This window comes from Mytilus trossulus, chromosome 10 (assembly GCF_036588685.1).
Source record: "Mytilus trossulus isolate FHL-02 chromosome 10, PNRI_Mtr1.1.1.hap1, whole genome shotgun sequence".
In the NCBI taxonomy this organism is placed as follows: Eukaryota; Metazoa; Mollusca; class Bivalvia; order Mytilida; family Mytilidae; genus Mytilus; species Mytilus trossulus.
In genome coordinates, this window is record NC_086382.1 from 69,386,469 (window position 1) to 69,400,674 (window position 14,206).

General features: G+C 32.1%; 2 protein-coding genes across 2 annotated transcripts; both read right to left on the minus strand.

Annotated features, from left to right (window-relative positions):
* Positions 1-3,130: 3,130 nt before the first annotated feature.
* Positions 3,131-6,262, minus strand: LOC134688116 (protein fem-1 homolog C-like). The gene is made up of 3 exons (XM_063548588.1): positions 6,254-6,262; positions 4,248-5,303; positions 3,131-3,577 (listed from the first exon to the last, which is right to left on the minus strand). The coding sequence occupies exons 1-3, from the start codon at positions 6,260-6,262 to the stop codon at positions 3,134-3,136; spliced, it is 1,509 nt and encodes a 502-aa protein (XP_063404658.1). The 3' UTR covers positions 3,131-3,133.
* A 2,808-nt stretch (positions 6,263-9,070) lies between these two features.
* LOC134686555 (protein fem-1 homolog C-like) lies at positions 9,071-12,810 on the minus strand. Its single transcript, XM_063546226.1, has 2 exons — positions 11,521-12,810; positions 9,071-9,555 (listed from the first exon to the last, which is right to left on the minus strand). Exons 1-2 carry the CDS (start codon positions 12,757-12,759, stop codon positions 9,118-9,120), a joined length of 1,677 nt encoding a protein of 558 aa, XP_063402296.1. The 5' UTR covers positions 12,760-12,810; the 3' UTR covers positions 9,071-9,117.
* Between the last annotated feature and the right edge of the window lie 1,396 nt (positions 12,811-14,206).

Consider the following 14,206-nt stretch of genomic DNA (forward strand, 5'->3'; position numbering starts at 1 on the left):
TACTTAACAAGTCAAACAGTATGTAGGTGGTTAAACAATTTAATGCATGAACAAGTCGTTTCAAGTAGTATAGTTTAAACATATGATGGCTATTTTTAGGAAAATATTATGACAGTACAACCTATATTATATGCCATTATAACAACTAGTTTCAAAGACTCCAGAGAAATTTTATAATATTGAAGACTTTAAAAAAAAGTAGTTTCATTCTGATAACTTCCTTTGGGTTTGTTTCTATATTTTGATTTTTTTGTGTGAATCTATTATTATAAGTGTCAAAAGTGCAAATATTATGATGCGTGTGTTGTACTTGTACACATAGATTTTATAAGTATGATTTTCACTGTGTTCCGATACATGTAGCTCATGTAGTTAACGATTTTTATTTAAACCATGTTCATTTTTGTCGGAGAAAAGATGGTGTATATTTATATTTGTCGGATTTCAAATTATGTTGTTATATGCTGTGTAAAACGTTGTGACAAGATCTACACGAACAAATGTGAAAATTACAATGTTTCGGTTATCGTTCAAGATGTGTTCGTTATTATTGTGGCTTAAAGAATAATATATGATTGTATCTAAATATTTTTGGATGTATATCCCTTGGATTTTGGAACGTATAAATACGGGATGTATATAAAAACAATTAGGAAATACATACTATAAGAGGTCTAAAATTACATAACTATTGTTCCGTAGTAATGTCAGAAATTTCAAATTTGAATTGTGATTGTATATAATAAAGATAAAAAATCTTTATATATGGATAGTAGTAACTTCCCATCGTATTGAATTCCTTTTATCTTGAAAGCATTACAATGATTAGTGCAGCTTGTGCTGAAATATTTGTCAATCTTTGCGATATACTTTCATTACAGAAATAATTAATATTTCGCTAAAACCAGTACAAATGCACTGAATCAATATTTTCCCTTTCTTGTCGGCCAGCTAAGTGATGAGTCGCTTTTTCAAATTTGATTTGTACCTCCAGTCTCTTCGTAAATTATTTTTAAAAAAGACATGATTGGTGTTGAAAAAACTCATCCATTTGTGAGGTAAACATTACATAGCTCTTCTTCAAAACTTTTGTCGACTTTTTTGAAATAAGGTAAGATAAAAATAGATATCTTATTAGCATGAAATACAAACAATTCTGTAAGAAGACGTATAAGAAATCCGGAAAGTTCCAATGAAAAAGACTATAACTTTTTTGGGCGTATTTTGAAAACATACATTCAGTGATTTGTATGTCGTCAAATTCTTTAAATTCATACAAAACCTTTAAGTAATAAATTTTCCTTTCACAAATGTATATTAATAACTGGAATATTATATTACATATTACCTAATTTTCTGCTTACTATGCTCAGATATTATATCATCTAAAAATATTCATCTACATTTTGAATACAATAATTATATTTAAGTCTTTTTATCTTTATTCGTCTTTTATTTACCGTATCTAAATGGGTATTTATCAGATACAGTAAACGTAACAAAAATGAACTTCTTTTCAATTTGTGCATTTTCTTATTGAAAACTAGAACACATTCCTGGTTCTTTATAATTTCGGGACGTACTTCCATACATTCAACATAATTTACTGGACTTTTTTTTAGATATTTACACGTAACCGTTTTCAACAAAACCAACTAAACGAACTCTGATAAAACTATATATGAGTTATTTCTTATGCTCTGGTAGAGTCAGCACATAGATCCACATACTGTTCTGCAACTGCTCTATTCCCAAGTTCTCATCGCTTGTTATTTGTAATATCCAAGTTAATCTAAGTACAAAAAGAAACAAATTAAGACAATTAAACATTCGTCAGAAATCAATTATTTGTCTTGAAAAAGTAGCGGAATAAATTTGGAAACTAACATATACCAATAACAAATGTGATGAACAAAATCCCCATTTCTAACGTCCGCAGCGACAATTGAATGATTAAGGGCATACAATACAGTTACAGGGAAGGTTATGACGTTGCTAACGTAATTTGTTATTTTCGCGACGTCAAACTGTGACATATCGGGAAAAGATGCATTTTTCGACCGATTTTTATCGTTCAAACTGATTTAATTTGAAAACGAGTTCATGGACCCCTATTTTTCCAAACGGCATTTTGTTTCATTTTGCAGGGAGATTATTTGACCCAAATTTTATAAAACTGTAAATAGAGGATTTTTTTTAATTTTGATAAACATACAGTAAAAAATGACGTGCTTTCCTCAATTCATGAACATTTGATAAATATGAGTTATTTCTGAATAAAAAATTGCACATTTTTTAGGATATTTATAAAATACAGAAATTACCGATTATTTAACAAAAAACAATTTGTGTTTATCTTTTATAACAAAAAAGTTATGTCTTTCTTTCGAAAAAGAAATTACGGCCACAAATCTGAATTTTGAGCAAATATACAAAATTTCGACCTCATTTTACTCAAAAAGTAGCACATGAAGGTATATTTTTTATTACATATTTGATTTAATCAGGTAAAAAGTATCCTATATGCAAATTTTCATGAACTTGTAAATACAGGATCAAAACTGTATCGTATGCCCTTAAAGAAAAACAACAATAAAAATATAATAGGAGATATGATATGAGAACCAATGAGATTACGTTCTGTCAGAGACGTTAGGACTAGAATGTAAATAACTTTATCGGTCCACAGATGAATTATCACGTTGAGATTGGTTAAACACCGTCACGTGGTGACCCCCTATGAGACCATATGGGGTTAGTAAGTTTCATATGGGGTTCATGACGCCTTAGAGACGTAATCTATTAATGTTGTTGTGTTTCGTTGTTTATTTTTCAACAAAACGCCGCAAAACGCCTATGGATTGTACTAACCCTCTATGGATCCGTATGGGGTCAGTAGCCAACCATATAACTTATATAACGGCCTGCAACCATGAGCCGAATCTATACCATATTGTAAGCAATGAAATAACTTTAAAAGACAGAAAATAAAATAAACCAAAGTGGTATTCAATTACAGGATTTCATCTAATAAAACAACAAAATGAAAAACAAAATACAAATCTCTTATTTATCAAAATGTTTTTAAACATTAAACGTTTATTATTCTTTTTTTTAAGTCCGCTTTTTTTCTCTAGTTTTCAACCTTTCCAGAAGACAGGTCTGAAAATTTAATGCTATTTCTTAGTGGATCGTAACCATCATCGTTCCGGGTGTTAGTATTAGCTCCACAGACCAACAGTATATCCACCACATAAACTGAGGGAAATGTCATCAGAGAAACATTCCCTACTTTAGATATATTGGGATCTACTGCTAAGTGTAATAATGTCTGATTATTTATTCCCCTGGGATCAAGTTGAATCAAGTACGCAACTTGTTCTATAAAGTTAACACGCTCAACCACGCTACCACCAATAAACTGGAAAAGTCGAATTAAATGTAGTGTTAACTGCATTAGGCACTGCAAATTTCCTTGTTCAATAATGGTTAATGGGCGTTTGGTGAGAACATTTTTGCCGCCTTCAATCTGACGAACAATCATTTTGAAGACATCAAATACGTCCGTCGTCTGAATCTGAAATGACAAAAGAGCTTATTAATAGAGATAATAAAAATTAAAGCCTAGTACCTTTGAACCTGATTTTTACCGTTTGATTTATTGTTGTATAGTTACATCACTTTATCAGGATAGGGAATTGGTTCAGGACACACAAACATGTTAACATAGTCGCATTGTTTATATACCTGTAGTCCAGTGTGTGATGTTGGTCATTTTATGTCACTATTATTTGTCATTTACTATTTTAGGTTTAAAGTTTTTCGTTATATATAATTAGTCTTCGTTTTTGGTTGCTTCGAGTATGCATTTCCCAGTCTTAAAAAGACAGATGACAAATACTAAAGGGATAATCAAACTATTTACTAGAAACTGACAACGGCTCCCTAAAGAAACAGCAATCGAATAAAAAACAGTCCAAGCAAAACTTCAAATAAGACGGGATTTAAGTCGTTTACTTAATTGGAACACACCGTCGTCAACAGTGAAAACAGATATCTCACAACAGCCAAATAATCTGTGATGGTGTCTGTACAACTTTTAGATAACCGGGCAAAAGACATATTACCGAAAAAATCTTAACATTTAGCGTGAACATTAAAGCTCATTTTTATTTAAAATGGTTTTTATCTGAAAAACTTATTGTATTGATTGATATTTTGTAAAAAAAATTATTTATAACAATTACCTGTTCTGTTGTTTTCTTGTTAACCCATTTTGTTTCCAATTCACAAATCATATCAACTAAACTTATCGCACTTTGAATAGTGTCAGCATTTAGAGGATCGTCTAGTTTTAACCTTAGGGTGTAAGCGTATTTCCATAGTTCGACGCATCGCTGGTAACAACCATTATCGCCATAAAGAGCACCACGAAAAATGATCTTCCCGATTGTAACTGGATGATTTTCGCCATAAATCCGGGAATATTTTAGCAGTGCTTGCATGTAAAAGTCATTTGGATCAGTCAGTTGACGTAAAGTTTCTACTGACATAACTTCAACTGCACGATTCAAGAAAGATACCGGTTTTACCTCCCTGTCAGTGTTGGTAATAGTATTTATCAATTCAAAACGCAGCTTTAATGCTGTTTCCCACATTAAAACACAACGTGTAATATCATCATCCACCAAAGAACAACCAATCAAATCAAAAGCATCGCATTTTTCTTCGACTGGAAATTCATAAGTGTCTAGAAAGTATTTTATAACAGTTGAACTACCTCTGAGAGCAGCGATTTTAAGGGGCGTTTCTTCATAGTTTGTTTTGGCGGTCATTGACCCTCCATTTCGACATAATAACTTCACGGTTTCTAATTTATGAGAGTGTGCAGCATGATGTAAGGCCGTATATCCATCCACACTTGAAGCGTTAACACTTGCTCCTTTAGAAATAAGATATGCACATAGTTCTGTGTTATCTACAGCTGCCATTAAACACGAATATCCTTTTTCTGTAATATTTCTGAGGTTTGCACCATGTTCTACGAGATATTCTACCATAGGCATATTTAGCGACCCACATGCCGATATTAATGGTGTCGACTTTACACTGGTCAGTCCATTCACGTCTGCTCCATGTTCAGTCAGAAGTTTTATTATATCAAGCCCATTTTCAAGACCTGTCGCACACCATAAAGACGGAGCTTCAATTCCACTTTCCCAGGTGGGTGCTTTAAAGAATCCGTTTTGTTCAACGTCGGGGTCACATTCGTCCAACAGATATTTTACAATATCTGCATTACCCTTTATGTATACATGCCTGAACTAATGCAGGCCTTTCATCGATCTTGAAAGTCACGATTGATTTCCGCTGGCTTATTGTCAACATACATAATGTACTGATGATTTTGTTAAGTTTATCTTCATCAATATATGTGTGTATAATCCTGGCAATCTTTTTAATTTCAGAATTACTCAGTTCAGCTGACATATTTGTTATATATATACCTTAGGAACGGTAGTAAAACAGCTGATCAAAACTGTATAACGGTATTTACATCCCTGTCTGTAAAGTACCTTTAAACCGTATCGATAATCAAAAATCTAATTTTAACTTTACCATTGACGATGAAGAAAAGTGATTTTTAGAAACAATGCATCGAAAAAGTAATTTGATATTTTAGACTACGTGTATATCATTTGGAAATTTTCAGTTCCGTGTGAGTTGATCCATAAATATACATATATATACTTAAATCTATCTACCTGTTCTAGATATTTAAATAATTGACCTTGCTCGACGTTAAATATGTCAAATAAACTAAGATAAAATTAGGTTATTAAAGTTTGAAATAAAGGAAAAAGTAGTATGCAGCTATTCGAAACTCAACAAAAAAAAAAATCAGGGTTACAAACTAAAACTGAGTGATAAGAGGAGAACAACGACACAAAAGAAACACAACATAAAAATGAAACACACTGAGAAACGTTACAACATTTATACTTAAATAATTTTTTTAATCTAAATCAGTATATATTTCATCAACCGAGCGATCATAGCCAAATTTCAGAAAAGACTTTGTCACCCCTTGGTGGCAATGTTTGTTTATATATAAAATATTAAATTTTGATGAAAATAGATGATAAAAAATCGATTTGGTCGGCATGTTTTCAAAATGTTTGCTCCAAAACTTGTTACTATTATTCTGATAGAATACTAAACATGCAGATGGTGGTCAGTGCACAATATATACTTTAATCATGATTCAATATCTCTCGAACTTGTATTATAAAAATGCATCAGACAGTCACAGATAAAGATTAATTTTTATTTTTAATAAAGGATTCATTATGGGAAAAATAAACTCATCATAGATACCAGGATCAAATTTTGTGTTTACGCCAGACTTGCGTTTCGTCTACAAAAGACTTATCAGTTACGCTCGCATCCAAAATAGTTCAAAAGGCAAAATAATGTACAAAGTTGAAGAGCATAAAAATTATATGTATATACATTATACAAAGAATATACAAAGGAAAAACAGCTCAAACACGAGATATAATGCAAGTTAACATCTAAACCCATCTAAACCACAATGTTCAGTGTTCTTTATTTATCATTCGGAAGCAGCACAATATATCCAGTTGAAAATAAGCTTTCATGAGTAAAATCTATCTCGAGGCTGGTGCATAATTATAAAGTTATCTAAATACAGGAGCCCGGAGCCCCTAAGGTAATTCGTACCTTAAGTTTATTTAGAAAGACTAACTGTCATGCAGTTATTCAAAGATTTGCCTCATATTATTAGTAGACAGATGTTGTTTTTCTTGTTTCTATTAACTCTTTGAATGTGGATATCAATTTTCCTCGTTTATTATATAAATCTAGACATAAAGTTGTCATATTTCAAATAAAATCAAATATTATTCTGTTATTGCAGAGAAAAATCAGTTATTTTCTTTTGTTATAAGAGTTAGTTATAACTGTGTTATCGTTGTTGGAAATCTGAAGGAATCTGACGTAACCGACGTTTAATACACTGCCAGGGTGGAATTTTTGCAAAACACTTCTTATAACAACAACTAAATAACTGTAACTCCAAACGAACAATTTGAAATTTATATAACGCAAAAACTAATATTCTACAGTTTAATATTCTTGTTTCATTTAACGATAAAACAGTAGTCTGATCTTGGTGATTCCTTGTATCGTTTGTCAGTTTGTCTCGTCATTGGTAATAAGTGACGGGAGTATTATTTGTACAAATACATCGTACTCAGTAACATCTTGTTATGTTATGTGCACCAAAAATAAGAAAACATAAGATATAAAAAAAATCATGGCCGAAATCATTTATAAAACAAAACAATGGTGGGAAGCAGCGAAAACATAATAATAAATAAACATAATTCAAGTTAAGTCTTTTTCATACTTAAACACTTTCCGTTTTTTCACCCCATTTTGTCTAAAGAGCAGAAAAAGAAATATTGATCATGTTCAGGACAAGCATTTCAGGAAATCATTGTGCTAAAGTTTCTATACAGAATAACAAGTATTATGGCATGTGATTTCTACTACTTGTTATATCAGCTTTGGTTGTATTTTATTGTATCTACACATAATTATCTACAGATCTACCAATGGTATTTCATTAGTCCGAATCTAACGGTAATTTTAAATTATATAAACTATAATACTACATTTATGACTCTTTTTTTTTATTATTTAAATGAAGACTGTTGATAGACTGTTTATATAGTCAAAGAAGTCTTTAATCGTATGAATATATATATATAATCAGTTAAAGCACTTGATGTATGCCGAAAGTAGAAACAAACTCAGTATATCACTCCTGGAAAGGAACATGCTAAATATAAACTTAATTCAAGACACAAACACAGCATGTTTTCTTAACAGGAACCATATATAAGTCAATCCTTGCTGTGGTAAGCTCTCTGTCATTGTAAGGATCTTTTGTGCTTCCATTAGGAACAGGCGTCAACATTAAAGGCGGTATTATAGACTGATTTGTGACGTCATTTTCAACTTAGTAGTTAGCAAATAATTTGCGGTTTTTATACACGTAGGCATTTTACAGTAGAGTATCTACAAAGCTATCTTTAGAATGAACTGACAATCACAATATCTAGTCGTGTTTAAAGAAAATTCTATTTCAGTTGGCGATTTTTCTATTATCTTTCATTTAATTAATTTAATCAAAACGTGATTTTTTATCATTTGAGTCGACGACTGCTACATTTTTCTTTAGCGTTTGGCACTGTGTTTTCCCTGGTTATTAAATTTTGTTTCTTAAATAAAATACCGACCTCCGATGAAAATTCCAACCAAAAACTATATGAGCAAATGGCAAATTCAAACACTCAAACGCATCGAACGAATAGATAACAACTGTCTTAATCCTGACTTGGTACAGGCAGAACATTAAATTTCGGTTAATTATGAAATAATACCAGTGCAATGTCGAGTTTGTCAGTTTTTTCTGTGATTACATTTTGAATACAACAAGGATTACCTATAGGTTAGAAGCAGTTCATTTATCTTTATGTTTCTATTTGCAATGTAGAATTAAGGATAATCTCATTTGATACGTTTGATAATACAAGAATATATTATAAGTGTTTAAACCTTTTGTAAACTATACAGTTTTTAGAACACTGTATATGTATGAATCAACTGTTCTGGGGGTTCAATAAACGCATCATGTTTTAACAATGGATTATTCACTCGTGCTACCAATGCTGAAAACTTTTACATGAGAATTGACGACCATATCTTTTTATCTCTCGTATAGTGACTAGTTGTATGAGTTCATTCGTACTTCGATACTTTTAGGATAGAAAAGACGTAGCAAGACGCACACTATATGATAATTGAGTACACAATATTCATAATAATAAAGGGCATCAACATATCAGAATGAGTAGCGGTTTAAATGAAAAATAATTTATTTACAAAATTAATATTGTGTCAAATAAAATTAAAAAAAAAAAAATTAACAAAACAAACCAAAAAATAAATTAAATAAAATTGAAATCATTTAGCTGTTTTTTAAACGATGGACTATAATTTTCTTCAACAGATTTTTTCCATTTTCTTTTAAACCTTTTCAGAAGGCAGGTCAGAAAATTTAATGCTTTTTATCAGTGGATCATATCCATCGTCGCTACGGATAAAAGTATTTGCTCCACAGACCAACAGTATATCAACCACATAAACTGAGGGAAATTTCATCAGAGAAACATCTCCTACTTTAGAAATATCGGGATCGACTGCTAGGTGTAATAATGTCTGATTACTTTTTCCCCTGGGATCCAGTTGAATCAAGTACGCAACTTGTTCTATAAAGTCTACACGCTCAACCACGCTACCACCAATAAACTGGAAAAGTCGTATTAAATGTAGTGTTAACTGCATTAGGCACTGCAAATTTCCTTGTTCAGTAATGCTAAATGGGCGTTTGGTGAGAGCAATATTAACGCCTTCAATTTGACGAACAATCAACTTGAAAGCATCCAAAACATCAGTCATTTGCACCTGAAATTATAAACAGGCAAATCAATTTCAAAATTGAAAAAAATCTAAAAATAAATAGTATTACCCTTTTTAAATGAATTTTCTTGTTTGTTTTGTTGTTATTGCGTTGGATTATTTTCTTGATTAGGAACCAGTGTGAGCACTCACAAACATATTTAATTGAACCGACTCGCACGTTTTGCTTGGTTATTTTCTATCATTGTGTTTTTCTACTTATTATCTAAGGTCTTAATAATTTTTTCGTTTGTTTTCTCATTTGGTTCTGTCGCATCTGAAATTTCACAACCCTTAACGAAAGCCAGAATATACCAAAGGGCATTCCAAACTCATTTGTGTAAAAAACACAAAAGTTAGCAACAAATTAAAAACGTCTAATAGTTATCAAAGGTACCAGGATTATTATTTAGTAGGCCAGACGCGCGTTTGTTCTACATAAGACTCATCAGTGACGCTCATATTAAAAAAAGTTATAAAGCCAAACAAGTTAAAAGTTGAAGAGCATTGAGGATCCAAAATTCCAAAAACATGTGCTAATACACCTAAGGTAATCAATTCCTGGGATAAGCAAATCCTTAGTTGTTCAAAAAATCACAGTTTAGTAAACTTGAAATTTATGAAAAATGACCACATATTGGATATGTATGTCAACCCCGAAGTGCTGACTACTGGGCTGGTGATACCCTTGGAGACGAAACGACCACCAGCAGTGGCATCGACCCAGTGATGTAAATAGTTATCGAAGGAACCAGAATTATAATTTATTACACCAGACTCGCGTTTCGTCTACATAAGACTCATCAATGACGCTCATATAAAAAAAAATTATAAAGCCAAACAAATTAAAAGTTGAAGAGTATTGAGGATCCAAAATTCCAAAAGGTTGTGCCAAATACGGCTAAGGTAATCTATTCCTGGGATAAGAAAATTCTTAGTTTTTTTTAAATTTAAAAAGACAAATAACAATTCACAAAACAAAACATATAAAACTAGAGACTGACGAATACAAGCCCAATCAAACCATTGTAGATTCTCAAGTAGATCTTGACTATTATTTAAGTGCCAAGGTTTGATATTATTGGGCTTTTTGATTTTTCCATTTCATTTGAGACTTTCCGTTTTGAATTTTCTTCCGAGTTCAGTAGTTGAGTGATTTTACTTTTTGGTTATCAGTCTCATTCGGTAGAGCATTTTCAAGGAAAAGAGAATATGATTGTTGTTTACAATTGGAACGTTTCTGGCTTCATCTGTGAAACAGATATTCCTTTATGGTCACACAATCGATGACGGGTCCGTTAAATTCTCGATGGGGTGACAATATTACTTGGAAATTTTGGTTGAAAACTTTCTTGTAAAAAGTAACCTTCAATCGAGGAAACCATGATAGTAAATTCACTGGAAAAGTGAATGAAGTATGAAATTCATACTCCATTGCGGGCCAATTCCATCCAAATTATGCAGCTGAAATCTGTCTTGTGACGTTAATTTTTTATTTCAACCGACCCTCCTTGTCGATTTTATTATTTAATTTGGATACCAATAAACCAGGTTTAACCCACCTGTGTTTCCTAAAATGACCTGCATCAAGTCAGAAATATGGCAATTGTTATCAAATAGACCGTTTCTATGTATGATGACATTTGTTTTGTTACAGTTCAGTGTTTCTGTTGTTCCGTTGTTTTCCTCTTATAGTTGAATGGTTTTTGTTTCCTATCTATCTTTGTGTTCGCTTAATCGATTGGTGACTATTTAACAGTCACATACTGTTTCATTTGTTTTATAGCTAAACATATGACATGGGTTTTTTTCATTGTTGATAGCCGGGAGCAAAATAAATATTAAGGAAAACATCTAAACATTTTAGTGGTGACATATCACTGCATTTAAGGTTCTTTTTTTTCAAATAACTTCACACAGAAGTTATATTTGTATTAGTCTGGATTTTTAAAACCGTTGTAAATAAATTACCTGTTCTTTTGTTTTCTTGTTAATCCATTGTGTTTCTAATTTACAAATGATATTTACTAAACTTATCGCGCTTTGGGTAGTGTCACCATTTAAAGGATCGTCTTGTTTTAATCTTAGCGTGTAAGCGTACTTCCATAGTTCAACACATCGCTGATAACAGCCGTTATCGCCATACAGAGCACCGCGGTTAAAGATATTTCTGATTGTTACTGGATGACTTTCACCATAAATCCTGGAATATTTCAGTAATGCTTGCATGTAAAGATCATTTGGTTCAGTTAGATCACGTAAAGATTCTACTGACGTTATTTCAACTGCATACTGAAAGTAAGATACAGGTGTCACCTTTCTTCCAACATTGGTCATAGTTTGAGTCACTTCATCACGCAGCTTTAATGATGTTTCCCACATTAAAACACACCGTGTGACGTCATCGTCTACTAAAAAGCAACCTAATAAATCAAACGCAGCGCATTTTTCTTCGAGTGGGAATTCATAAGTATCTAGAAAGTATTCTATAACCAACGAACTGCCTCTAAGAGCAGCGATTGTCAGGGGTGTTTCTTCATAGTTTGTTTTGGCGGTCATCGATCCTCCATTCCGACATAACAGCTTCACGGTTTCTAATTTATGAGAGTGTGCAGCGTAATGTAAGGCCGTATATCCATCCAAACTTGATGCGTTAACACTTGCTCCTTTTGAAATAAGATACGCACATAGTTCCGTGCTAGCTACGGCTGCCATTAAACATGAATATCCTTTTTCTGAAGCTTTCCTGATGTTAGCACCATGTTCGACGAGAAATTCGACTATAGGGATATTTTGCAATATACACGCTGATATTAATGGCGTCGAATCCGAATTGGTAGGTCCATTCATGTCTGCACCATGTTCAGTCAGAAGTTTTATTATAGCAAGTCCATTATCAAGACCAGTAGCACACCATAAAGGTGGAGCTTCAATATCGTTTTCATAAGTTCGGATTTTAAAAAACCCTTTTTGTTCAACATCAGGGTCACATTCGTCCAACAAATATTTTATAATATCTGCTTTACCCTTTAAACATGCATAAAACAATGCAGGCCTTCTATCGATCTTGAAAGTCACTATTGATTTCCGCTGACTTATTGTCAACATACATAATGTACTGATGATTTTTTGGGGTTTATTTTCATCGATACATGTATGTATAATCCTGGCAATCTTTTCAATTTCAGAATTACTCAGTTCAGCTGACATATTTAATATATATACATAGATTCCTTAGAAACGGTAGTTAAAACAGCTGATCAACACTTAGCGATATATACGTCCATATTTGTAAAATAACTTTAAACGTTTTTGAATCATAATCCAAAAATATAATATCAACATTTGAAATGATGAAAAGTGTTTCTGAAATCATGCGTCGAACACATAATATAGGATATAAGACAAAATATCATTTGGAAATTTTCAGTTCCGTGTCAGGTGATCTATATTAGTTTTTAAATTTATCTACCTGTTCTAGATATTAAAATAAGTGACCTTGCCCGACGTTATATATTGTAAAAGTAATTATAGTTTATCAAAGTTAAAACATTACTATCTTGAATGTATTTGTGATAGACTTCAATAATAGAACGATAATCGACCAAATATTATGTAAGATTGTATCAATCCCTTCATGACATTGGAATGTTTGATCATGCTAAAACTTCACAATAAACAATGTAAGCAGATACAATAAGACCAAATTGAACCTAACGTTTTATTAGAAGAACGCAAAGAAACGCGTTACTACTATTCTAATCGGATAATTAACATACATTTGGTACTCAAGGTACAACATATAGTTTTCCCAATGCTATACAAATTTATACTTTGCGTTGAAACTAATTGAACTGAGCGTCACTGATAAGTCTTGTGTAGATGGAACGCGCGTCTGTGGTATCACATTATTTACCTTGTACCTTTGAAAACTATTGAAGCCTTAACTGGAATACAATTATTACTCTATAAATATTTGCCACATTTAAATTATTCCGTCTGAAATGTTTGCCAATCGTTGTATTTCTATTTTCCTTGGCATATATTAGGCTCCCTTGTGTCTATGATATGATACACCAAGTATATCCAATAGTCGTACACATAAACACAATCAAAAGCAACTAAAACATGGCAAATAAGTTTCAATTATGATAATAAAAAAAAATATGAGCTTCATTTCTGTTGAACTACAATGAAGCTAAAGCCGCTGAATGAAGATAGAAATTAACGGTCCTCCGAAGTCTTACAATTTCAAAAATATTGTTAAAGAAGAAGGTCTTTGGTTTAATTACTTTACCATACTATTAAGTGATTCAATTTGCAGCTTTCTTCTCCTGTTAAATACATTATTGCAGATCCTGTATAATCTTCACTCGTATGATGCTCTACTTATTAAAAATAGTTCAATGTTAATAATAAACAATTATTATGCTGTGTGTTCTAAAAGATTTATTTTACCATAAAAAGAATACAATGCAATATTTTGATATGAGCGTCACTGATGAGTCTTATGTAGACGAAACTCGAGTCTGGCGTACTAAATTATAATCCTGGTAATTTTGATAACTATTTACACCACTGGGTTGATGCCACTGCTGGTGGACGTTTCGTTCCCGAGGGTATCACCAGCTCAGTAGTCAACACTTCGGTGTTGACA

Coding starts and splice junctions, on each gene's coding strand:
- LOC134688116 (XM_063548588.1), bottom strand. Junction 3,578..4,247: donor ACAAGAAAACAACAGAACAG/GTAATTGTTATA, acceptor TTGTCATTTCAG/ATTCAGACGACGGACGTATT.
- LOC134686555 (XM_063546226.1), bottom strand. CDS start 12,759: ATGTCAGCTGAACTGAGTAATTCTGAAATTGAAAAGATTGCCAGGATT. Junction 9,556..11,520: donor ACAAGAAAACAAAAGAACAG/GTAATTTATTTA, acceptor TTATAATTTCAG/GTGCAAATGACTGATGTTTT.